A 27,096-nucleotide genomic window follows, 5' to 3' on the forward strand; every position below is an offset into this window, starting at 1 on the left:
CACGTAGTTGTGGTCTCAAATCCAGCAGTTTCTTTCTTTTAATTGCTGTGCTTTTTGCAAAATCCGGGACAAAGTGAATACGGGCATCTTGATATTGTAAACCTTTATTCTGTTTTGCAAGATGAAAAATTTCCATGACCTGTTGGTGGCGTAGTAGTTTAAATATCAGTGGCCTCGGTCCTTGATGCTTTTCTGATCTCTTTGTTGGCACTCTATGTGCTCTTTCAATCTCTATGGGATATTTAGTTTGTAGAGGAAGTAGTTTTGGTAATAAGTTTTCTATAAAGGTCACCGGATTCCCCTTTTCTGCTCCTTCCGGTAAACCTATCAGACGAACATTGCTTCTTCTCTCACGATTCGAGTAATCCTCCAGTTCTTTAGTAAGTGTTTCAATTTTCTTTTTTTCAGTTTTTGTGTTTAAAATTTCTTCTTCAACAGTTATCATTCTTTCTTCTAAATCGTTAGATTTTAATTCGATTAGATCCATCTTTTTATTTAATGTTGAAACATCATCTGTTAATTCTGTAACTTTTTTTGTGAGAATTGAAAGCATTTGTTTGATTTCTTTAAGTTCTTTCATTACTTCTGGATCTGCGGTTTTGGATCCTGTCTCTTGTTCGGGCTTTGCTCTCTTGCTGCTTCCAGAGACTGCGAAGTCGTTTTTATTTTGCTTTCCTGACGCCATCGAGTTTATTTTTATCATAAATTTAATCTTAATTCTTCAAATTTTTGCGACTTTTTTATTCTTTCAAGGACTTTTTATATGGAGCTCTTCTGCTAACCGACCTCCTTCATGCGTGTCCAAGCCACGCCCCTCAACAACTTTGATCTTTGGATTTAGCCATATTGTTTGAGACATTGATTTAGTTATTGGAATAGGAGTTAGGTTACTTATATACCTTATAGTTTTCCAAGTATCAACAAATATTTTGTGTTCCTTATATAACCTTGGCATTTGAATACTGATAACATGACTCAGACGTAAAGGAAACATTAGTCTCCATTCTAACCAGAACCAATCTGGTATATTTTCAATGGGCTCTGGGAGGATCCAATACATACCTTGACGCATAATATAGGCTTGATGGTACCTATAAAAATTTGGAAAATTTACCCCTTCCTCCGCAATTGGTCTTTGTAAAGATACTAGAGCAATTCTGGGGGTTTTTCCAAGCCAAATAAATTTTGTTAAAATCTTATCCAATTTTTTATAAAAAGACCCCTGAAAAAAAATTGTTATCATACCCATTTGGTAACAAACTACTGGTAAGATCATCATTTTTACAGTTTGCACTCTCCCCCACCAAGATATGCACAAAGGGTTCCATTGCTCACACATTTCTGACACTTTTTGTAATAAATTTTTTCATTAATTTTCATAGTCTCATCCACAGTTTTAGTAATCCAAATTCCTAAATATTTTAAACCCTCCTCTTTCCAGATAAAAGAAAATGAGTCAAATAGACTTTTTGTACAATGTACATTGAGTGGAAGCACTTCTGATTTATTCCAGTTTATTTTATATCCTGAAAATTTTCCAAATTTTTCAATCAATTCAAGCAAGTGTGGAATGGTTGTTTCCGGATTTCTCAAATAAAGTAAAATATCATCCGCATATGCTGATAATTTATATTCTCTATCCGAGTGCGGAATACCCTGTATCTCCTTTACCTGTTCTATAGCTAATAACAAGGGTTCCAACACGATATCAAAAAGCAAAGGAGATAGTGGACATCCTTGTCTAACCTCCCTCTGTAGAATGAACCGTTCTGAAAAATTATTATTAATATATAATCTAGCAGCAGGGGAGCTATACAATGCTTTTATTATTTGTATAAATCCGGATCCTATACCAAACCATTCCATTGCCTGATACATGAAGGTCCATTCCACTCTATCAAAAGCTTTTTCAGCATCTAATGAAATAGAAAATGCTGGGTCATTAATAGATTTTGTTAAATACAATATGTGATGTGCCAATCTAGTATTGTGAGATGAGTGTCTTTGAGCTACGAAACCTGTTTGATGCATATCTATAATGAAAGGGAGAGCTTTAGCCAATCTTAGTGCTAATGCCTTAGTTAAAATTTTTCCATCTACATTTATTAAAGAAATAGGTCTATAATTTGAAACCAAAGTGGGATCTTTATTTGGCTTAGGTTAAACTATTGTTATTGATTCAGCCATAGTACCTGTAATACAACCTTTATTTAGTTGTGTCTGATATAATTTTAATAAATAGGGCATTATGATATTTTGAAATGATTTATAAAACTCCACTGTATAACCATCTCCTCCTGGAGCGGATCCAACCCTAAGGGATTTCAAAGCTGTATCTAACTCTTTTAAGGATATTGGCTCCTCTAAACTTCGTTTTATATGTTCAGGAATCTTTGGTCCCTCTATTAACTTTAAAAAATCTAAACCATCCTTTTCCTTTTCTGAATAAGGCTCAGAAGAATACAAATCTTTATAAAATTTTAAAAATTGTTTTATAATGGGATCAATTTGGGACAACATTTCACCACTCTCATTTTTAATGGCAACTATCTTTGTTTTTCTTTTTTTTGCTTTAAGATAATTTGCCAGCATTCTTCCCGCCTTATTCGAATTTCCATAATACAAAGCTTGCTTTACAAATAAATCTTTTCTAATTATTTTTGAAGAAATTTCATTATATTTACCTTTAGCTTTTAAAAGTTCTTGTTGTGTCAAATAATCCCATTTTTCTATTAATTTTGATTCTAGAGACTTTACCACTTTTTCCAAATCTGTAAATTGCTGTTTTTCCTTTTTTATTTGCAAAGCTGAATAAGAAATAATTTGTCCTCTAATGTATGCTTTAAAAGCATCCCACAAAGTCTCTACTGAAATTCCTCCTGTATCATTAATTTGAAAATAATCTTTCATTTTTTCCAGAAGATTTTCATAAAAGTCATTATTTGCAAGCAATGCATTATTTAATCTCCATATAGGTCTATTTCCATTCTGATCTATTATTTTAATTTCAATCCACACTCCAGCATGATCAGATAGTATAATTGGATCAATTACAGCCTGTGTGACTTGATGTACTAATTGATTAGAAACAAAAATGTAATCTATTCTAGAAAAAGAATTATGAACCTGGGAGCAAAATGAAAATTCCCGACCATCAAAATGAAGTATACGCCAAATATCTTTTAAATCACAAGATTTAAATCACAAATTATCAAGGCCTAACGATTTTATAAATCTTCTCGGACTTTTATCCATAAGTGGATCCATAACAGCATTGAAATCCCCTGCTACTACTAGATTTGAAGTAGCCAGTGGAAGAATCAATTGTAGAGTTTTAAAAAATTCATTCTGATTCGAATTAGGGGCATATATATTGAAGATCGTCATGGTGGTATTTCCCATGTCCATTTCCACATATACCCACCTTCCAAGAGGATCAGCTGCCTTAAATTTAAATGATTGCGGTGCTCCTATTGGTGGGTGTCTCTTTTTCCCTCCCCTTTTCCCTCCCTCTTCTCCTTCTCTTTTCTGTGGTGCTGATTGTGTTGAGTGCTGGCACTGTATGATTGGTTGGTTCGTGTATGATGTCACCTGTGGATCTGTTTTAGCCGGGGTGCTCTCCCTCCCGGGCACCCCGCCCTCCAGCCTTCCTCTCTGCTTGTGTTCTGTTGGAGGCCAGGTTCCTGAAGAAGGGCTCCTCCCGAAACCAGCGCGGTTGAACCTCTCCTCCTGGCGTGGTTTTTCCGTTTGTGTGACAGTTTTGGATAAGTATTGTTTCTTTTGGACATGTTTTTCACTTTTTGGTATGGTTTTTGACTTTGTTTGTGATTTTGTGTGAGTTTTTTGAGGGGGTTTGGCTGGCAGGGTTTGTGTGGGGGTCGCTCAGATTGCTTGTGTTGAGTTTTATTTACTCACTTTGATTGTTGATTGGTTTGATTTCTGCACACACAGGGCGCTCGATGATGGTGTGCGGGTGGAGGCTTATGGCCTTGAAAAGCCCAGAAGTGAAGTGTCGGAGCTGTGCTCCTATCACTGAGGGTTCACACTGAGAGCGCCCTATAACATCATATAATGTGACATGTTCTTTGACACATTACACTATATTTGGTTTGCAAGTTGTGAGCCAAGTTAGGCACTTTGAGCTTCCCCCTCACAGACCTTGATGTGACTTGGTTGCCTTCCTTGTTTTTTCTAGTTTAGGATTTGTTTGGCAAATTAGGAGTGTGTTGTTGTTGGTTAAATTTAAATGAAGCAGAACATTTTTTATTTATTAATATAGCAACACCAGCTTTTTTTCCTATTGCCGAAGAAAAATAACATTGTTTGACCCAATCACCTTTTAGCTTTATAGATTCATTATTTGACAGATGGGTCTCTTGTATGCAGCATATATCAGCGTTTTGTCTTTTTAAAAATAATAATGCCTTTTTTCTTTTAATCGGGTGATTGAGACCATTAACGTTTAAAGATATTATCTTAAGATCCATCATGTACTAATATAATTTGTAATATAACAATCTCATCTTCAATATTCTTTATGAACTCCATTTTCCCATATATAAGATAATTCAAAGAATTGCCTACTTTACCCAAACCCTTAAAGTTTAATACCCACCCATTCCCTCCCTCCCCACCCCATACATATACGAACACTTGGAAACGCAAAATAGATCAGGTCTGACATTACTCCATCACAAGCTAAAAAATTATAATTTTGTAATTATTACTCCATATTAATAACATAACATAACATTGCTAATAGAATTTAAAATTTCTATATCTTTGTTTTCTTTTCTATTCATTTTCACAATCATATATACTCATATTTTTAAATCAATCACTCTATATATATTCCATAGATATAAGAATCTTTTAATTAACTTAAATCAATCTTCACATGCATTTTTAATTCCATTCATAAAAATCATTTCTCCAAAAATTCTAAAATAAGAAAATATTTAAAAATAAAACATAAATAAAAATTTTTATAACTCATTCCCACTATCATACTTATTTGTATTTCCAAATCAATCATACAGAATCTTCAAGAGATATATCAATTGACCTTTCTCTTTTATCCTATTAAAAACTAATATCTGCAATAAAATGGGTCAAATATATTTCCTAAATCACTCAATTAATATATTTCTTTAAAAATAAAATATTAGTTTTCCCTATATAACCGTTTATTTTATTCTATATATGTTCTTATATATAAGAGTCTTTACATCCGTTTTCTTCTAATAACATGAACGCTTTATTTTCAACTTCCTTCTCGAGCTCCCTTCTCACTCTCCGTAGACGTAAAACATAGAAGCAACCAATCTTCTTCATTTCCGGTGCGATCATTTATTAAGGAGAAAGACTTCCTGTCTTCGCGCAGATTTTTATCATTGACTCAGCGACTACTGTATTTCTAGCGCACTTTTCTTTTTTTCTTTTTTTTATTTTTTTTACTTCCCTTTGAGAATAGAGATGCAATGGCGTTGAGGGATATCTTCTAAAAGGCTGTCCCAGTCTATCTTCCAGTCTCGCATACATATAGAATCTTCTAGGTAAGTCAATGCTTCGTCTTCCCTCCACGTCATTCAGCCATTGACGTGTTTGCATGCACTCCGAGTCCGTTCCATGCTCGTGATTGTAATCATCGTTGTTTTTTAAAGTAAGTTGAAAATTCCAGCATTCTAAACGGTGTATTCACTTTTATATATTTTTCAGAATTCCTCTGTAGTAAAAATTAACTTAGAATGAAATAAATCAAAGTGAAAAGTATTTGATACCAAATCAGTCTTATTGAAATACTTTGAAATATTCCTAATTTTTCACTTAAGAAGTCATTGGTTGTTCACATTGTTCAAGGTATTCTGCTAATTTTTTTGAATCAGTGAAGTTCTGTGTTTTATTTCCTAAAGTTACTTTCATCACCGCTGGGTAGAGAAGTCCATATTTAGCCCCTAGTGCTCGTAGTTGAGGTCTTAAATCAAGTAGTTGTTTTCTTTTTAGGGCAGTTTCTCTGGCGAAATCTGGTACAATATGTATACGTGCATCCTGACATCTTAGATTTTTGTTTTCTTTAGCCAGCTGACATATTTCAACAACATGTTGATATCGTAATAATTTAAAAATAAAAGTTCTTGGACCTTTTTGTGTGGTTGTTTTTTGTCCCGGTATTCTGTGCGCTCTTTCGATTTCAAGAGGCACCTTGGACTTTAAAGGCAGTATCTTTGGAAGGAATTGTTCTAAGAAAGTAATGGGATCATTTTTTTCCACTCCTTCCGGCATCCCAATGATCCTTAAATTATTTCTTTTTTCTCTATTCAAACAGTCTTCCAGATCTCTCTTTATTATTTCCATCTCTTTCCAGGCTTTTTTGTTTTGCATAACTTCAGCATGTACCTCTTCCGATTTTTCTTCCAAGTGTGTTATTTTGTTATCAATTAGATCAACTCTTTTTGTAAGCGTGGCAACATCATCAATTGCCTTTTGAAGTTGTTTTTTGATTTCCAGTACGATATCTTTGATCTGTTTTATTTCTGCCATCATATCTTGATCTCCTTCTGAAGGCAACGGTACTTTTGAAGGTGTCCCTGGTTCCTGCTTTGATCGTTTATTACTGCTTGTACCCGATCCTCCGGCTCCTGCATCGTTTTTATTTTGTTTACCCGATGCCATTTTCTTACAAACCACAGCTTTTTTCAGCAAAATATCGGTATTGGAGCTTTTTATTTTGAAATAAGAGCTTGTTTGACACGGAGCCCGTCTGTCACCCGACCATTTGCTTGCGTGTCCAAGCCACTCCCCTATATCATCCACTTGTAAGATTATATATCCTGCTGTCCTTGGAGAACACCTAATATAGATATATAACTTTGTTATATTAGTATAGAGCACAGGTTGAACTTCTTTAATTGCAGCTCTTCAGTAGCTGAGCAGTATGTAGAATGATTTCTTTATTGCTTTCGCAAAAGTTATTTTAACTTCTGAATAATGTTTGTTTTTTAATTTACAGGCACTGAAATATGCATTTCAGACCATTGATCGTCTGTGTTTCGTTATGGAGTATGCTAATGGAGGAGAGGTAGGTATTAGGGAACAGGAGGAGTACCTCAAATCCTTATTTTTTCTTTTTCATTGTCTTCCAGATACTGCAGAGCCTTCTGTCAAGAGATGCACTAACAGAAACATGACTGCATTGCGTCACAAATAAGCTTTTGTGTTTAATGAGGCAGTTGCAGATTGTATTTTTTTTCTGTGCTCAGCATTTTCATCTGGTAGACATTTAGCCAGATGGAGCAATTTAGTTATGCACAATTTTTTTTAAATATACGTTTTGTAGGAAAAATAAGCTGAACATAGAGAGACAGATTTTAGAAAGGACATCCAAGTAAGAATAAAGACATCCAAGTCAATACATCATAAATAGATGTCCTTTTCTAATTTATTTTAGAACAGGATCTGCCAGCAAACAGCATGTTCTAAAATATATGAGAAATGGACCTCCAAGTACTTGCTATGTCCAGCATAAACATCCATTTAACAACCTGAAACATCCAAACTATGAACGGGGAAACATAAGGGACATAGACATTTTTGTGGCAGCATAAGAACATCTGTTTTATAAAATGGCCACATAGACGACCATGTGGAGGAGTAATCTAATGGTTAGAGCAGCAGAACTTAAGGCAGAAAACCAGAGGACACCAGTTCATTCCTTTTGAAACTCTCTTTATTTTTCTTTTTGTTTTTGAAATCTTGAACCCTCCAGAGATAAAAATACCTACTGTGACTTCCCTTCCTCCCTCCAATAGAGCACCTTTCTGTAACCTGGATGTGCCTTTTAGATATGGACAACCCTTTCTCTTCTGAAATCAGAGTTGGATGTCCATATTTTGACCTCTTCATAGTCCTGCCCAGACTACGTCCTCTTACCTTATGAACACCTTGCAGTTTTAGGCATCCATATCCTGGCTTTCTAAAATCAGGATTTGAACCTCCATGAAATATGGATGTCTTTAATGACAGATTTCAGATGTCCAAAATATGAATAGAACTTCTACAATAAGGCCAGAATAATTGCAGATAAAATTTGAGGCAAATGTACTTTGTAATAATTTTGAGAGTGTTATCTAGCAGAGTATTTCTTCATTATTTCTATTTCTCAAAAATGTCCAAATCCTCCTTTCAACCTGAAACAAGCAGCTTCCAATAGGCTGAAGAGCTAGGGCTAGGAGTACAACTGATGGAAAGGAGGATGTGACAAATTTTCATGATGTGCTCTAGACCCTACATTTTGGCAAAAAAAAAAAAATTAAAAGAGCTGTGTTCTTGAAGGTGCATAGTATAAAAAATAAAATAAAAGTCTCCAGCTCATTATTCCTCAGATTTTTATATTTCCTTGTGATAGAAAAGTAACTAGGTATCTTGCCTTTCCTAGCTTATGTGCTGCTTTGTATTTGATCCATTGGTGCTAAACTTCAGCATTTGAAATGTTGTGAATGATTGACTTGTTGCTGGTTTACAGACTTTTTCTCTTTTTTTACGATTAGCTATTCTTTCACCTCTCACGAGAGCGTGTTTTCACAGAGGACCGCGCTCGTTTCTATGGTGCTGAGATTGTCTCTGCTTTGGAGTACCTACACTCTAGAAATGTTGTCTACAGAGACATTAAGGTATGTGGGTTGGCCAGGTCTTGTCTATATTTATTTGCAGTTCTTATTCAGTTTTCAAGATAAAATCTCAAAACAAAGAACAATAAAAACAATTATGACAAAGAGAGAGGAATAAATGAACAAAAAGATAAAAGGCAATAAGTAAATATATATATCTATATCATAATTATGTAATGACATATTTCCTAAACATCTTAAATAGAAATTTCATCTGAGATATAAATATTCTAGCTCAAAAGAAAACATTTTATTCTTTAATTATAGTGTAAACCTCACCTCAGGAGAAAAATAAAAATGCAGGGTTTAGCTGCTAGAGCACTGCTCCGGCTCGCTATAAGCAGGTTCTGAATTTTTAAAAAGGCAGCAAGTGTTCTTAATATTTCACTGTTCCTGTTTTTTTTTTTTCCAATTCTTTATTCATTTTTTCATCATACATCAAGTAAACAATATTACATCAATTTAATTTATACAACATCACTTTAATTTTTCCTATTATCATCTTAAAAACATAAATTTACTCCCTCCACCGCCCCCCCCCCCATCCCACAGATATTGTAATCTAATATAATAAAATGCTAGGCCGCGCATGCGCACTCAAAAGTCGTGTTCCCTGATCCGTTGCGGAAACACGAGTGCGCATGCACGCGTTTTACGTCACCACAGCCTCCCTGCTCTCCACCTCGCGCCGCAGCTTTCAAAATTCCCTGCTGGGAGAGCACGGATGTGCGAGTGTGAGCTACTGGAGGGCCCGGTAGAGGTCGGAGTCGCTCCGGGGGAGGGGGCGGCTGCCGAAGAAACAAGATGAAGCGGCTCGCGTCTTGCGCCTCTTTCCCTCCGTCGATGGCGCCGAAGCCTCGGGTCGACGAAAACGCGTGGTGATGCGCGTCTGAACCTTGCTGCCCAAGGAGGTGTCTACACGGCTACCATTCGGCCCGATGGGTTGAGCCTACCATCCAACCCTCCCACCGCCAGATGAACACAAACCTCCGGCCTGCAGCAGCTCCACAGCACTGTAAACATTCTGCTTCTAACCTTCTACTGTCTTGATTTTCACTGCCGAGGAAAGTGTAGAGTGCTGTGGAGCTGCTGCAGGCCGGAGGTTTGTGTTCGTCTCACGATGGGAGGGTCAGTGGGGTCGGCTGCATGGCAGCGGTAGTGGCGTGGGGGGGGGCGGGGGGTAGATAGAAACATGCTGCAAATGACGAATTCTACTGTATGGGAGAATGGGGGGGTAGAAATTAAAGGTTCTACTGCACAGGGGGATGGGAGGCAGGCAGGCTGGCTTTGGGGGGAGGGTGTGGGTGGAACAAAGTCTAAAAGACATTGAGGGGGGCATTGGAAGGAGGCACTGGGGGCACTAAGGACATGGGAAGGAGGCACTGGGGGCACTAAGGATATAGGAAGAAGGCACTGAGGGCACTAAGGACATTGAATGGGACATTAAGGACATGGAAAGCGGCACGGGGGGCACTAAGGGAAGACAGAAGGGGTCATGGAGAGACAGTGAGAGGGAAAGGGGGCTGCTTTGGGGGGGGAAGTGTGCTGGGGACAGACAGCTTTTTCTGTGGGGGGGAAGACAGAAGGGGCCTTGGAGAGACAGTTAGGGAAAGGGGGCTGCTTTGGGGGGGGAGGTCTGTGCTGGGAGCAAACAGCTTTGCTTTGGGGTGAATACAGAAGGGGGCCATGGATAGACAGTCAGGGAGAGGGAATGAGAGCTGCTTTGGGTGGAGGGGTGTGCTGGGGGCAGACAGTTTTGCTTGGGGAGGGGGGGGAAGATAGAAGGACACAGACAGTGGCTAAGGAGAGAGAGAGAAAGAAACACAGACAGACAGACACATCTATTCTAGCACCCGTTAATGTAATGGGCTTAAAGACTAGTTAAATAATAACATATAAACATTACATTCATACTTATTGATTAAATCCTTAATATAACTATATACCACCCCTTCCCCTAATTATAAATGTACTTTCAGTGTAAAAAGGCGTCTAATCATTACAAAAAGTTATCAATGGTCCCCAAATCTGTTCCTGGTTTTAAAATATTGATACCAGCTTCCATTGACTTGCATTGGAACAGCTCTACATTGTGTGCTGTTGTTTCTCCATAAACTATTGCAACATTTGCTAACTTTCCCTGCACCATTCATTGTTTCAGCTGGAGAATCTTATGCTGGACAAAGACGGTCATGTGAAGATCACAGACTTTGGACTCTGCAAAGAAGGAATTACCGATGGTGCTACCATGAGGACGTTCTGTGGGACCCCAGAGTACCTGGCCCCTGAGGTATTAAATCACATGGGAAAGAAAGTCTGTGGGTGGTTCCTAGCATACACTCACTTTTCAGGATGAATGACTGCTCTTAGAATGTTATTATTACAGCTATTAATTATTTCTATAGTGCTACCAGACTTACGCAGCGCTATACAGAGTCACAAAGAAAACAGTTCCTGCTAAAAGGAGTTTACAATATAAAAAGATAGGACAGGGTGGGAGATACATTTTGGAGGGATGGTTAATATGCTGGCTAGGGTGGTGAGGAGTAGGGTTATGGATTGAAGGCTATATCAAAAAGATAGGTTTTCAGTCTGCTTTAAAACAAGGGAAGGGGCTTGATGGAAGAACTCAGGTAGTTTATTCCAGGCATATGGGGCAGCTAAATTGGCAGTGGAGAAGAAGGATACAGATAAAAGCAGCTTGTCTGAGGAACGGAGTTCTCAAGGAGGTGTATAAGGAAGGAGAAGAGAAATTGAAGGGTTGCAGAATGAGCACATTTGTAGGTTAGTAATAGCAGTTTGAACTGTATGCAAAGGCAGATATGGAGCCAGTGAAGTGATTTAAGGAGAGGGGTAACGTGAGTGTAATGAGCTTGGTAGAAGATGAGTCGTGCAGCAGTTTTGTACAGATTGCAAGGGGAAAGGCAGTTCAGCGGGAGACCAGTTAGAAGTAGATTACAGTAATCTAAGCATGAGGTTATGAGAGTCTGGACAAGGATCCAACTATTATGCTCAGAGAGGAAGGGCTGAATTTTGGTGATATTGTAGAGATAGAAGCGACAGGCTTTAGCAGTCTGTTAGATGTGTGTAGAAAATGAGAGGTCAGAATTGAAGATGACTCCAAGGTTGCGAGCAGAGGAAACTGGAATGATAAAGTATTATTTACAGAGACGGAGAGCAGAAGGAGAAGAGCGGAGGGTTTAGAAGGAAACAGGAGCAGCTTAGTCTTGGACATATTTAGTTTCAGATGGCGACATCTAGGCAGCAATGTCAGCCAAATAGTCTGAGACTTTTTCTTGGACTTTAGGTGAAATTTTGGGTGTAGAGAGGTAGATCTGAGAGTCATCAGCATATAGGCGATACTGGAAGCCATGGCACCAAGGAAGGAGGTGTAGATAGAGAAAAGAAGAGGTCCTAAGACAGAACCCTGGGGCACACCACAGCTAGTGGGATAGCAGCAGAGGAGGACCCACCAGCACATAAATGAAATGTGCATTGGGAGAGGTAAGAGGCAAAGCAGGAGAGATTTGCGGAATCCAAGGACAGTGTATCAAGGAGTAAGCAATGATTAACAGTATTAAAGGCAGCAGACAGGTCAAGAAGGGTGATGATCCAGTAAAAGCTCTTAGATCTCGGAAGGAGTAGGTCACTGCATACTTTGAGACGTGCCTTAATTCATCGCATGTTTGAAGGCATCAGGGACAGTTGCAGTGGAAATGGATAGGTTGAGGATATGGCAGACGAGAGGGATAACAGTATGTGAGATGGGGTCAAGTAGAGAGGTGGGAATAGGGTCTGAGGGGCATGTAGTAGGCTTGGCTGAGGTCAGAAGTTGTGTGGTTTCTTCCTCTGTAATTTCAGAGAAGGAAGAAAAGTCAGTGGTAGTTGAAGGAAGGTGGGACCAGGCAAGGGGAGGATGGGCAGGTGCTTCCTGAGTTGTTTGAATGAAAGAAGAAGGGATGGTGTGAGCTTGAAAGTTAGAGAGTGGATGGTGCAAAGGGGAGAAGGATATAACTTTATGGCGAATTCAAGGATGATCTTGAGAACCTTGTCATGGAAGTATTCAGCCATCGTCTGGGGAGACATTTATTGGAGGAGTCGAGGAGAGGCTGCTTTGAGGAGGAAGTTCAGCATGGCAAAGACACAGGGGGAGTTGGAAGAAAGGGAGTTAGCTGGATGTAGTAGTAGTCTTGCTTGACTAGTGTAAGAGCAGAATTAAACGAGGTCAGCATAAATTTAAAGTGAAGGAAGTCAGCATGTGTGCGAGATTTGAGCCAAAGGCACTCGGCACAGTGGGTACAGGAACTTAAGTATTGGATACTGGAAACAAGCCAAGGTTGAGGTTTGGTATGCCTGACAGAGCGGAGAACAGGGGGAACAAAAGTGTCCAGAGGAAAGAATAGAGTTGTATAATGAGACAGTCTCATGGACAGACTTGGATAACATAGTGGAGGCGAAGAGAGGTGAAACAGAGTTGAGAACATACTTGAAGATTTCAAAACCCGTTGTTGATGATTGTGAGTGGATAAGGGGGAGGAGGAATAATTGTTAAGTTTATCAGATGGTAATCAGAGATGGGGAGCAGTGAGGTAGAGAAGTTAGAGAGAGATCAGTTGGAAAAGAAGACAAGATCAAGGCAGTGGCCATACCGGTGAGTGGGGGTAGTAGAGCACAGCTTGAGGTCAAATGAGGAGGTTAAGGCAAAAAACAATGATTAAGATGGGAGGTGCTCAAAGAGAAGGGAGATGGATGAATGGAGGGAAGAGATTGTTTGAGCTTGAGAGCAGAGAATAAGGTAGATGACAAAATGACTAGTAAAGGGATAGGTAAAGGAGAAAGATATTTAGAACTTGTGTTGTGGAAAGGGGAAGGGAAAGGAGTGAGATTGGGGAGAGTGAGGACGAGAAGCAGAAAATGAATTGGAGCCATAAGGAAAGGATCAGAGAAGGAAAAAGAAATATACAAGAAGTGAGGTAGTGAGAATACGGAGGTGCCCTTGAGAGGTGCACAAAGAGCACGTTCTGCTTGTTTGGATAATTTCCTAAAAGAGAAGTCCATAGGCCATTATTGAGATGGCTTGGGGAAATCCACTTCTTATTCCTAGGTTAAGCAGCATAGAATCTGTTTTGCTACTTGGGATTTAGCTAAGTGCTTGGGACCTTGGTTGGCTACTGTTGGAAATCTTTGGTCTTTCTCAGTATGTCAATTCTTATGATGTTGTGTGCTGGTGGCTCATACTGCCCCGAGAGGGTTCCTATTAAATAGGTAGCAAGGCTAGTGAGGTCACCTCCAAGTACTTGCTTGGGAAGGGCTACAGCCAGCCAGAAGCTGCAGGGAAGGGGTTAGAGATAGGCAGCAAGAGAGATGAGGGTTGGAGAGATAAATCTGCAGTCCCTCATGGGTGCTTGTTTGGGGAAAGCAGGGCTACAGCCAGCAGTATAATAAACAGTTGTCAATCTCTGCTACTGCATACAGAGCCAATCTTGCCGATAAAGCCCAAGCTGTGCTCCTTTTGCTGTTTGCTAAGACTGTCTGCAGTGATCATGACCTTAATTTATTCAAGGGGTAGGAATGTGGGTGGTGAAATTTCTAGCCTGTTTAAAACTAATCTGTATGTATGTCAACTGGAAAAGTACCAGTATAGAGGTGAAGCAGTTTTTGCACCTTGCACATGATTGCTAGGTCTTATGTGACTATTTCATGTTACAGTTCTGGATTTCCCCCTACTTTGAACTCACTATAGGTCCTGGAAGACAACGATTATGGTCGTGCTGTGGACTGGTGGGGACTAGGCGTAGTGATGTATGAAATGATGTGTGGTCGGCTGCCCTTCTACAACCAGGACCACGAGAGGCTCTTTGAGTTGATCCTAATGGAGGAGATTCGCTTCCCTCGTACTTTGAGCCCTGAGGCTAAGTCTCTACTGGCAGGGCTGCTGAAAAAGGACCCTAAATTGAGGTGAGGCAGGTGGAGGCAGCACTGGTACTGAACCTTGTCCTGCATGGAGTAATGTACACTCAAGATACACCAAATAGGTTCAGTTGACATCCAATGCCCTCCCACCCCAAAATGCTTTCCAAACCTCATTTGATTTGCAGACAGACATAAAATCCCCGAGGGCTGCTAGTCTACCTGCACTCCCAATTATGGAAATATATATTTTTGCTATATGATAGGGACGGTGGGAGTGTATGGGGAAAGTGGGTAGATAATAATAATGGGGAGTTCAGTGCTTTTTGTTTAATTTTGTCTCTATTGCTAGCAACACCTCAGGGTTTTTTCTCCCATGAGTGGAGTTTTTTCCTGGGTAAGTGCTGGCTGTAAGAGGAGCCGATGATTATAGCAGGTCAGCTGTGTAGCCGAATACAGAGGTTCTGGCGTTTCAGGCCGTGCCTGTAGCTCTGAGGCTCGTTTTTGATAAAAGGATTGATTAATTTAGGTGATGCCTACTCTCCCTAGTATCTAAGTTATTCTGTCAGAGTAGGTTTTTGATGTAGTTTATTTAGCTGACATAAATTACCTTGTGTGTTGTGCAAGTTTATTTATATCCCGTCATACCTTTCAGTTCAAGATGGTTTACAACAAGAGAGGCTGCAGGAATGCAGCGAAGTTACATCAAGAGCATGAAGTAGGAGTAAACAAACAGGCGTGTAACATAATTATATATATCAGAAGGCAGGAGCATGCAAGTAGACGTAGAGGAAATCGTTTGAGGAAGTTTAGATGAAGTAAGATGGGGATCTATTGAGCATGTTTCTTTTCTTTTGTAAATATATGGGAGAGTTTGATGTGGAATGTTATATTTTATATCAAGAGGTGATAGGCTCCGGAGTAATCTTTTTTTGTTTGTTTGTTTGAAATAATTTTTATTGAACAGAAAGTAGTGAACAAACAGAATAAGCAACAATGCACAGTCAGGATGTGAAGACAAAATTACCAAGTACAAAGTACACAGCAGACAAGCTAGAGAGAGCGATGCCAAAGCCCATACGTACTCCCTCCAGGGCCAGTCCCCAACAACCCGAGAGTAGAAAGCCGGTGACAAATAACATACAGAAAACATACTGTTCAGTACCTTCCAGTTTTTTGAGGAAGGAAGAAACAGGAAAAAAAAGTCCCTCAGAAATAGTACACCCACACATAACCAAGCCCCCCCCCCCCCCTCCTGAGTGATTGGGAACAAAGATTTAGCTATCACAATGAACTGACCTCCAGCAAGTCTCCTCCCATAGGCAGTGGGAAGATGACATCCCCCCCTAGCACTACGAAGTTCCCAGCGGGCCACTTCTGCAAGGGACCGCTGCCATCCCAGCACCTCAAGGGCAAGTTCATCCATCCACAGCTGGAGCACTCCCCGTTTGGCAACCAACAGGGCAGTATATAAAAATCACCAATGCTCCGTCTCCAAGCCTTGATCCAGTACCTCCCCCTCAGAGCCCAGCATAAGGAGCAGATAGGACCACTGGAAAGGCACTCCCACTATCCAAACCAGAAAGTCCAGCACCCCATTCCAGTAAGCACTCAGCATCGGACACTCAATCATCATATGCACTAGGGTCCCTTTCATACACTTACACTTGACACACTCATCTGAATCCCAGAGGCCCACCTTCCTCCCCCATTCCCTGGTGAAATATGTATGGTGTAACAGCTTGAACTGTATCTCCTGCAGTTGAGCATTCCGGACCCCTTTAGCTATATTGGAGAAGCAAGCAGCCAGGGCCTCAACACTAATGGGCTCCCCCAGCTCTACGGTCCACTTAGAGGCCCAAAGTCTGTAACTGAGAGTCTACCAGCTCCTCCCTGGCCAACCCATACCAAGTGGACAGAGCATTCAAAGAAGCAGGGAGAGATAGAAAAAGGTGGTCTACTTTTAAGAAGCTAGCTCCCAAGGTATTCCACATACGGCGCGCTTCAAAGAAATGGCATAATTGTAAATAGGCAAAAAAGGGCATAGGTAAAGACCAGTGGCGACAGAGGTCATCATACGAAGGAAATGTCAAGGCCCCGGCGGATGTAGGGAGACAGAGATGACCTAAGCAGAGACCCAAGCCAAAGCGCACTTCCACACCTCAAGCCCCCCCAACCCCCGGAGGGAACTCCGGGTTACCACAGATATATTGGAGGGCCCAGTTATCCTGCCCCCCAATCCGCCTTCGCCACCAGAACAGGGCATGCCACAGCGGGTCCAACCACAGCGAATTACAGCCCACCCAAGGTCTCCGCCAACGAGAAATATCCAGACACGCAATTGCACAGTGTGGAGCCACCCACAAGTCAAAGAGACCCATGGGGGCAAACCGCGAGCTAGAGGTGGAAAACTCATGCACTCAGCGCATCAGCGCGGCCACATTATACAACCGGAGATCCGGTAACACTAGGCCCTCCCGGGCCCTGCTCTGAGTAAGCCTCCAGTAACTTATATGTGCCCGTTGGTGATGCCAAATAAAGGAACCGATAAAAGACTTATAAGCCCGCTTCTCCTCCCCCTTGATCCAAAGTGGAGTCATCTGTAAGGGGTACAGAATCTTAGGTAATAAGATCATTTTAACTAAGGCTATCCTCCCGGAAAGAGACAGAGGAAGGTCCCCCCACCGAAGACAGATGTCACGGAGCTGAGTAAGCTTATGTACAACATTACTCTGATACACCTCCTGGGCCCAATCCGCACTAAGAAAGATCCCAAGATATTTAAGCTCGCCCACTGAAAGGGGAAGGCCGGCAGATGTCTAGATGCACAAGGCGAGGACACTGGCATCGCTTCAGATTTACCAAAGTTAATAGAGTCCCGAAAAAGAGCCATAAGAGGAAATATACTGAGTGATAAGGAGGAGAGAGACCTGGGCTTTACCAACAAACAGCAACATATCATCAACGAGATTTTTTTTTTTTTTTTTTTTTAATTATAATTTTGAATAGTTTTTTTTTTGGTAATCTTGCACTCCTTCCGTCCCACTCAAATTTCCGTAATGTCGGGGGAAGCCCGGATCTCAGCTGCCAGAGGCTCTAGCAAGAGGATAAACAACAGAGGAGAAAGGGGGCAGCCCCGCCTCGTCCCCCTTCGCAGAAGAAAAGATACCATACGACGTCGATTGACGAGCAGCTGAGCAGTCGGGGCAGTGTACAGGCGGGCAACCCAATTATGGAACGAACCAGTAATACCGAAGCGCCCTAAGACCCAAAAGAGATAAGGCCACACTTCTTTGTCAAAGGCCTTCTCGGCATCTAAACTGGACAGCCAATCATCCCCTTCCCATCTTCGTCCCTCACACAGTGCCACCAGGGCTTTGAGGATATTAGCAGAGGAGAAACGGCCAGGGACGAAGCCCACCTGGTTAGGATGAATAAGAGCAGGGTCCACCTGTGCCAACCGTCTCGCTAAAATAGCAGTGAGAAGCCATCGGGTTCCGCGGCCTTAGCAAGTTTCAAACTACCGATGGCGGTGGAAATCTCCTGACAAGTATTTAACAGATCCCGTTAGGCTGTGACGATCTGAGGAAGAGGCAGGTCCCGAAAAAAGAGATCGCGAGCCACAACGTCATACTTGCCCGGACTGTATAGTTCACTGTAAAAACGCACAAATTGGGCCTGGATAGCTGTATCCTCCGTATACAGTGTAGTAGGATTCTTGCGAATGCGGGCTACAGGCGTGGCTTTCCAGAATAGCCGAACCGGGTTAGCCAAAAGCTTTCCTGCCCGTTTTCCCCATTTATATAGCTTAAACTTGTAGACATCAATATGAGTTAAAGCCCTATCAGTGAGGATAGTGTCGATCGTTTGCGCAAGCGAAGATAAGATTGACGGACCTCATCAGAGAGGCGCTGCAAGAGATAGGACTTACTTTCCCGCAATTTCACAAGTGAGGTGAGCTCAGCATCTCGTTGTTTGCACTTGCGAATAGTGTAGGCAATGATACAACCCCGGAGGTAGGCCTTCGCGGCCTCCCAGAACATCGTATCAGAGACATCTCCCCCCTCATTGGTTTGCTTATACATGGTCCATGCCTCTGTGAAGTACATGTGAAAAGCGTTATCTAAATACAAGGAAGGGTTAAAGCGCCAGATGCAGTCAGTGATGCCCCCCCCCCCCCACACACACACACACACTTCATGGTCAGGGAGACAGCAGTGTGATCGCTAAAGGGAACATACAAGATGTGGGTGCGCACCACCTGGCCAATGGAGCCGGAAGGGACCCAAATATAGTCTAGGCGAGAATGGCAATGGTGTATCCCCGAGAAAAAGGTGAAATCCACCTCACCAGGTTGGTAAACCCTCCACACATCCTGGAGGTCCAGTTCTCCCAGCAAGAAATTCACCCCTCGACGTTTATTATCTTTCTGCACAGCCCTAGAAGGCTTGCAATCTATGAAGGGATCACTAGTTTGTTAGATAATGTACCCGCCCAGATGACATAGCGGCCTTGTGGATCCCAGATAACTTTATGCGTAACCGCAGGGACCCCCTTATGTTGTCACAACCCGTGTTCTTGCAGACGCTGCAAGTCTTGGGTAAGTGACTAAGATTCCAATACAGCGTGTCCCTTGCTACTAAGGGATCCTCCAGGTCTTATTTTAGGCAAGCTTTCTACCTCATAGGCATGCAAGGTATTAAAGTTCTAGTCAAAACTGGCAAAACAAAAAATAGCTTTATTCCAGCAGTAATAACATAACTTCAAACCACTCAGGTTTCAGTCTTGCAATTCAATATGTCTTCATAGTACATGCCTTTATAACAAAAAGGAAATTCCTTCATAAGGCATTCCAGCAAACAAACTTGGATAGCAATGCATAAAATACGGTTCACTGTTTCTGGGCTTATAATCCTGTGAGTCACAGTCCTCTTCACCAGAGCAGCCGGGTCTTAAACAAATACTCCTTTTATCCCAAACAGTTCATTTATACACAAAAAAAAACAAAACATTGCTCTCTCTCTAGCTCTCAGCAGCATGCCTACATATTCCCTTTTCTCTGTAATGTTGCACTGGGAATTAGTCACAGCTGAGAGAGAAAGCAACGTGCTGGCTCAGCTTGGCAACCAGCCAAGAAGTACAAACACACCAACAACTTCACTGCTTTATAGAAAACCTCTAAATTTGGCTTTCATGGAGAGTTTCTAAATCTGTGTCAGATAATCTTCAGATTCAGTAGCAGTTCAGAGGAATAAGCAGCAAGGAAAAAATTCAAGTTTAAAACTCACTGTATTTCCATAGGCAATGGTTGGGTTTCAGTGCATGCCTGGCTTGCCTGGGTCTCCATAGCTTCTTCCTCTGGCTGTTCCCAAGGTTTCCTGGCATGGGCCAAATCACCTGCCTCTATCATAGGCCAGTCTGAGAGAGTCTGGCTCTCTCCAGCTTCCCACTCTCCTGGGAGCTTCTCTCCCGTGTGTCTGGATTCCCTTGGCTGTTCCTCCCTCTCTGTTCTCAGCAGGCTCATTATATCCAGTGGAAAACCACTCCCCTTCTGAGAAGGGGGGAAGGGTTTTCCACAACCTGGCTTGTTTCCTGCTTTCCCCGGCAGGCTTCTCTCTAGCCCTGGTTTTAACTGGCTGTTCAAATTGCTTGAGATTTTTGACAGTGGCAGTATAGGGTCTGCATAGAGTGTAACTTTTCTTCCCCAACCTATCCTGCCCTGTTTCTTCTAGCTCCATCTCACTATCGGAGCAGGAGTCAGCTTGATCAATTAATTGGTCGGTCACCTGATCAGCTCTCCTGCATCTAGGTGCCTTGGGTATTCTCCTCACTGGGGCAAAACCTGGAACGGATTCGGGTTTATTATGGGAAAGACCCGAAATGGACCTGGGTTTGTCACTATGTAGGAGTATTGCGACCCCCCCCCCCCCCCCCGTTGCCTAGAGTTGTAGGAGGATGCGAACACTTCACCCACCCAGTTGTGCACCAGCTTTTGATGTTCATTTACGGTGAGGTGGGTCTCCTGGAAAAAGGCTACCGAGACTCTTTCTTTCTTCAAAAATGGCAAGACCTTAGTCCGCTTTACCGGGGAATTAATACCAGCCACATTCAAAGTAACACAGGTAATATCAGCCATAGCCATGAGAGTTACTAGCAAGCAATACCCAAAGGTACCAAGTCAGCATACAGTCCCCAAGGGTCTCCCAGCTGGACCCCCAAGGGCACACAAAAGTACGCCAATCACTCCAAGGAGCAAATCCCCCATCCCCAATACAGCCATACTCCCCTCACAGGCACCTCACACGCATACCAACACCCAAAAAGTCCACACAATAGCCAACACACACAAAACCCCCACCATTCAAAACCCCAGCCCCTCCATCCCAACCCAAATAGACCTCTCCCCGAACCCCCACGCCCCCCCCCATTAAGAACAACAATCAAGAAGCTCCCCCAAACCCTCTTGCATAAAAGAGAAAAGAAACACACCCACCTCCGCATCCCAGCACCAAACATCCCCAATGCAATCAGAAAAAACAAACGCCATATGGACATTTCTCAACTAAGCACAGGCCTAAAAGAAAACAGCGTCAGCATATGTCCATAAGAACGTCCAGGGCCTAGGTCTCCCAGCTCTGGGCACACACTACAGATATCACCTTCCAGCCAGATAGGTACTGCAGTGATCTCCACCAGATCAAACACCCGGCGCAGCTGGACCCATAAGCTAAGTGCAGAACATCAGCAGGCGATCCAAGGGCCAAAGCAGAAAGATCCCTCTCTGAGGAGAGAGAGATCATGCAGGTGCCAGACAGGAAAAGACAGTCCTCGTGCCCAAGCGAAGCTGACAACAGTCGATGCAAAGTTGGCAGGCAGGTCAAACAGTAGAGAAAACAGGCAAGCCATATAGCCCCAGATGTAAAGAGTCAGACTCTCGTAGCCTCCATCCACCAAAACACTCCAGCACAGAACAAGTCAGCAGCTGGGCGGTGTAGAGGCCCCCAGCGCCAGCCCAGTGTCAAGGCGCTGGAGCCATAGGGGCCAGGGCTCGAACATAGGCCTGAAGAGCTTCCACCTCAGTGCACACCTTCGGTCCCCCGACTTCGAGAATCCGCACTCGGGCAAGATATTGAACCACAAACCGGAGACCCCGGTTAGGCAGCTCCGCACAGTAGGGTGCCAGGGCGCACCTCCAGGCAGCTACCTCTGGAGTAGACATTAAACAAGAGCACCTTTGTACCCTCGTGCTCCAACTGGCCCTTTTTGCTATACAGCAACATCAGCTGGGCCTTGTCGGCAAAATTTAGGAACCGGGCAATAACCGGTTGGGGCCAACCATTTCCCTCCCTGCGGGGGCCCAGACAATGAACCCGCTCCACCAAGATCTTCGAGCCTGCGGGGAAGAAGCCCACAGTGCCAGGGAGCCAGGTTTTAACAAGCTCCCGTAGCTCAGTCTCTCGAATGCTCTCCGTTAGGCCCACCAGCCAGAAGTTATTACTGTGGCCTTCGAGGTGCTCATGCAGTGTCGCGCACTGGGTCTCCAGGGTGCGAAGCTGCAACTCCATGGCCGTCGAGCGATCCTCCTGGGCAGCAGTGCGGGTCTCTGCGGTGTGAAGCTGCTGGCCATGGCATTCCAAGCAGTCACGGATATCATCCACAGTGGCTTGGAGTTAATGAGCCTCTCGTCGATAGCCACAGAAATATTCTTGGTGAGTTCCTTCAGCGCATCATCTTGCAGCAGCACGCGTGGTGAAGGTGAGGAAGGAGCAGACGCCATATTGGATACCCCGTGCACACGCTGAGCCCGAGTCGGCCGCGGGGTCTTAATGGGCATAACTCAGTCAAAATCCACCAAGTTGTAAGGTGGCACAACCTGCTGCACCGTGAAGCCGTTAGCCACTTTGGGATGTAGGTAAGAGATGGGAACAATGCGATTAAAGGCAATAAAGCGTAAATTTAAGCGTGCAAGGGTCGGAGCAAGGAGCCGCTGCTTAGCTCTGGACGTCATCACGTGACCCCGGCTCCGGAGTAATCTAAGGAAATACTTTCTTACAGAAAGGGTGGTAGATGCATGGAACAGTCTCCCAGAAGAGGTGGTGGAGACAGAGACTGTGTCTGAATTCAAAAAGGCCTGGGATAGGCACATGGGATCTCTCGGAGATAGAAAGAGATAATGGTTACTGTGGATGGGCAGACTAGATGGGCCATTTGGCCTTTATATGCCATCATGTTTCTTTGATATTTTCTGTATGTAATCCCTTCTCTTATTCTTAGCATTATTTTGCCACTGTAGCTGAAAAGTGTTGTTTAATTTGTAAAGTGCCAATTTGCAGAATCATAGAACATCAATAAACCCATTGTAAAACTCTAATTCAACCTTTTCTACATTGAACCCTCAATCTTCTCTCCACAAGTTTGGAACCCAGTGCTTAAAGTTTCACAGCTGGAAGTGGGTGCAGAGGTGAGCCTCCTCTCTCTGCCCTATGCTAGGGCCCTGGGTACCAAAGCTTCAACCCTTCCCTTTATACCACTGCCCAGATAAAACGGTTCATAGACAAAGGGCGCCCAGACAATTGAGCGCAGCGCGGAGGTGCGCGCCGCTCAAAATTACTGTTTTTAGGGGCTCCGACGGGGGTTTTTGTTGGGGAACCCCCACTTTACTTAATAGACATCGCGCCAGTGTTATGGGGGGTTTGGGGGGTTGTAACCCTCCACATTTTACTGTAAACTTAACTTTTTCCCTAAAAACAGGGAAAAAGTGAAGTTTTCAGTAAAATGTGGGGGGTTACAACCAATGTTCCCTCTAAGGATTGATGAGGTGTGTGCAAAAAAAAATATGCATGAGCGACAAGTTACATATTCCACAAATTTATGAGCAGGCACGGAGGACGCATTTTTAAACAAATGTAGTTTATCCTTGTACTCCTTATGTATTTTTAATCATCTATGGATATGTTTGTATGTTTATTGTTCAAATGGTTTTATTTATTTCCCAAAATTTATTTTTGTTATACACATTGAAAATATTTGATATTGCGTTTAAATCAAAATCTCAATGAACTTGAAATGAGTGCCCATGAGATTGTGGGAGGGTTAAATACTCAAAACTTAGAAGAATAACAATTTACTTAAAGTTTTTGCTTTGCCAGATTTCTGGTATCTTTACATAATGCAGTGGCGTACCTAGCATATGTAACACCCGGGGCCCATCATTTTTTGGCACCCCCCCCCCCCATTAGTACGAAAAACCTGATTTTTAGTAACAAGCCACACGTCACACATGAGTACCTAGGAAAAGGCAGCATCTTACATATTGCAGTGAGCAGTACATCAATATACCCATTGTAAAACTAAACAAGCCAGACCAGCACAGATCAATCCTACACTGTCAATCCTAACAGAAAACTATCTTTCGAACACACAGAACACAGAACACACCTTCGCCTAGTATGGAATATGTAATCACAAACTAACCCCTCCCTCTTTTACAAAACTGTACTGTGGATTTTAGCCACGGTGGTAACAGCTCTGACGCTCATAGAATTCTGAGCATCAGAGCTGCTACCAACACGGCTGGTGCTAAAAAACGCTTCACAGTTTTGTCAAAGGGGGGATAAAATAAAAATACATAGACAAAGGTTAAATTGAACCAACAAGAAGCTAACAATGCTTCACAGAAACAGTGACACATGTCTCCTAAAGCAATAAATAAATAGAAATTTTTTTCTACCTTTGTCTTCTGTGGTTTCTGCTTTCCTCTTCTTGTAACTCTCTTTCTTCCATCCACTGTCTGCCATCTCTCTTCCCCTATATGGCATCTTCTCTCCTTCTATGCCCCTTCCAGAAACGGTATGCCTCCCCCTTCCATCTCTCCTTTCACCCCCATTGGTCTGGCATCTCTCTCCTCTCCTTCCCTCTCCCACACCTCCTCTCTGCAATCCCTTTCCCTTTTTTCCCTCATTTCCCTTTTCAATTTATTTTCTGCATCTGTCTAGATCAGTGTTTTTCAACCTTTTTTGGGCAAAGGCACACTTGTTTCATGAAAAAAATCACGAGGCACACCACCATTAGAAAATGTTAAAAAATTTAACTCTCTGCTTATATTGACTATATATAAAGTAATTCTCTTGAATAGGAATCAAATAAACACAAAGAAAGTATTTTATAATTACTTTATTACGAAATAAAAATTATAAAAATTATAAAATACTTTATTCAGTGCGAAACCTGGGCCTGTTTGGCTGAACACAAAGCTGATATTCTGGCTGGAATCGAAGAAAGATACACACGTAGCTCTTCGTCAACAGCTCTCAGTCTCTCTCTGTATTTGGTTTTTATAGCATACAAAAATAGACAAATATACCCTCCATCCTTTTTATTAAACCACAATAGCAGTTTTTAGCGCAGGGAGCTCGCTGAATGTCCAGCGCTGCTCTTGACGCTCATAGGCTCCCTGCGCTAAAAAACACTATTGCGGTTTAGTAAAAGGGGACCATATTGTAAAATATAGACAGCAGATATAAATTCAGAACTGTGCATAGTAAGTGAAGGGAAGTTTTCATCTCTGGGAATTTACCCAGTTAACTATTAAGTTATTTGGGCAAATTCCTTTGAAAACTGTGGTAATACTGCCTCCACTTTGCTAAATTTAAAATCAAATCATTTTTCCTACCTTGTCTGGTGATTTCTGGTTGCACTTTCTTCTTCTGACTGTGCATCCAATCTTTCTTCCCTTCTATCAGCCTGTATGCTTTCTCTCCTCCACACCTCATTCCCTCCCCCAACTTTTTCTTCCTCTCTCCCTGACCTTTCTTTCTTTTTTTCTGTTTCTCTTCTTTCCTTCCGTTTCCCTGCCTGCCCCCTTTCTTTCTTTCTCCCTGCCGTTCCCCAAGCCACTGCCACTGCCGCTGCCATCGGGGAACAGGACCCACCAATGGATAACAGGCCCCAAAGCCGACGCGGACGCATGCTCTCCCTGACGTCAATTGTGCAATCGGAGAGGAAGTTCCGCCCAGCCAGGCAGCGATTGGCTGGCCCGAACTTCCTCTCCAACTACAGAATTGACGTCGGGGAGAAGAAGACTTATCGGCTCGATAGATTAGATCGCCAAGACAAAGTGAGTCCTGGGTGATCGACTCACTTTGCCTTGGCGAGCTACTGGCGCCCCTGCCTCGGGCCCCCTGTCAGCTCCGGGCCCGGCGGCCCTGCGGCACACCAGGCAACATCTCGCGGCACACTAGTGTGCCGCGGAACAGCGGTTGAAAAACACTGGTCTAGATTATGTTCTTACTACCCTCTCATCAATGTCCTTTTTTATTGTCTACCTAAAGCTTGCCACCTCTTTCCCTCACCCCTCCAGTGTTTCCCTAACTCAATCCTTTTCTCCCCATCATGTGTCCTCCTTTTATTTATCCCCTCCTTCCATCATGTACCCTCTTTCTCCAACCCTTCCATCTAGTACCTTCTCCTCTCTCTGTCCACTTATCATCCAGCATCTGCTCCCCTCTTTCTCTCCTCCCATTTCCTTCTGGCATTTGCTCCCTTATCTCTCCCATCTGCACTTCCATCCAGCATAGGCTCCCTACTACCATCCAATGTCTGCCCTTTCTCCCTCCATCTACCCCTCTTCAATCAGCATCTTCCCCCTTTCTTTCCCTCCAATATCCTTCCCCCTTATGTCTCTCCCCTTTCTCTGTACATCAATTCCATCAGCACCACCCTTCCATACCACCCTGCCCCCTTTCTTTCCCTCCACCACTCTTCCATTCCAGCAGTCATGCTCCTTTCTCTCCCTTCATGCAGCAAGGTCCCGCGATGATTGTAGCTGCCTGCTGCCAATCCACCCCACTCTGACGTACTTGCTCTAGAGCGGACTCAGCAGCCGCATGCTGGAAGGACCCGGCAGACGCAGGGAGTTTTGGCAAAGTCCCGCAATGACTGCATCTGCCGGGTCCACCCCCTCCGACGTAACTTACTTCTTCCAGAGCAGAGCCAGCCCAGGGTCGGAAACCCCAATTCCCCCTCCCACACAGCCGGGCCGCCCAGGGAGGGGAAGACAGCGACGCGGCCGCCAGGGTCGGAAACCAAACCCCAATCCCCCCTCCCACACAGCCGGGCCGCCCAGGGAGGGGAAGGACTCCAGCCACGCTGAGCAGATGAGACGGCGGCAGCCACACCACCGGGGGCGAAACATACCTGGGGGCGAAATGTGAGGGGCGAATTGCTGGGGGCGAAATGTGGGGGGCGAAACTTCCGTGAACCCTCGCACCCCCACCCCGACGTCCGATTCCTCCCCCAGCCTCCCCTTACCTTTGCGACGCGTGTGTGCGCTGTGACGAGAAACTTGTGCGCTGCGATGTAATATTTTGTGCGCCAGCGCACGCCAGCACAGCTTAGCGGGAACACTGGTTACAACCCCCCACAACACCCCCACAACGCGGCGCGATGTCTATTAAGTAAAGTGGGGGGGTTCCCCCCCACACACCCCCGTCGGAGCCCTAAAAACATTAATTTTGAGCGG

At 43.3% G+C, this 27,096-nt stretch overlaps 1 protein-coding gene across 4 annotated transcripts in view; it reads left to right on the plus strand.

The window, feature by feature from the left end:
• Positions 1-27,096, plus strand: part of AKT2 (AKT serine/threonine kinase 2) — a 263,142-nt gene that overhangs the window by 205,801 nt on the left and 30,245 nt on the right. For all 4 annotated transcript variants that reach the window (XM_033954597.1, XM_033954601.1, XM_033954599.1 and 1 more), the window contains 4 exons: positions 7,010-7,078; positions 8,547-8,669; positions 10,828-10,956; positions 14,410-14,624. In XM_033954597.1, the coding sequence (XP_033810488.1) occupies positions 7,010-7,078; positions 8,547-8,669; positions 10,828-10,956; positions 14,410-14,624 (536 nt within the window). The remainder of the gene's footprint in view (positions 1-7,009; positions 7,079-8,546; positions 8,670-10,827; positions 10,957-14,409; positions 14,625-27,096) is intronic.

Source organism: Geotrypetes seraphini, chromosome 8, assembly GCF_902459505.1.
Source record: "Geotrypetes seraphini chromosome 8, aGeoSer1.1, whole genome shotgun sequence".
NCBI classification, from domain to species: domain Eukaryota; kingdom Metazoa; phylum Chordata; class Amphibia; order Gymnophiona; family Dermophiidae; genus Geotrypetes; species Geotrypetes seraphini.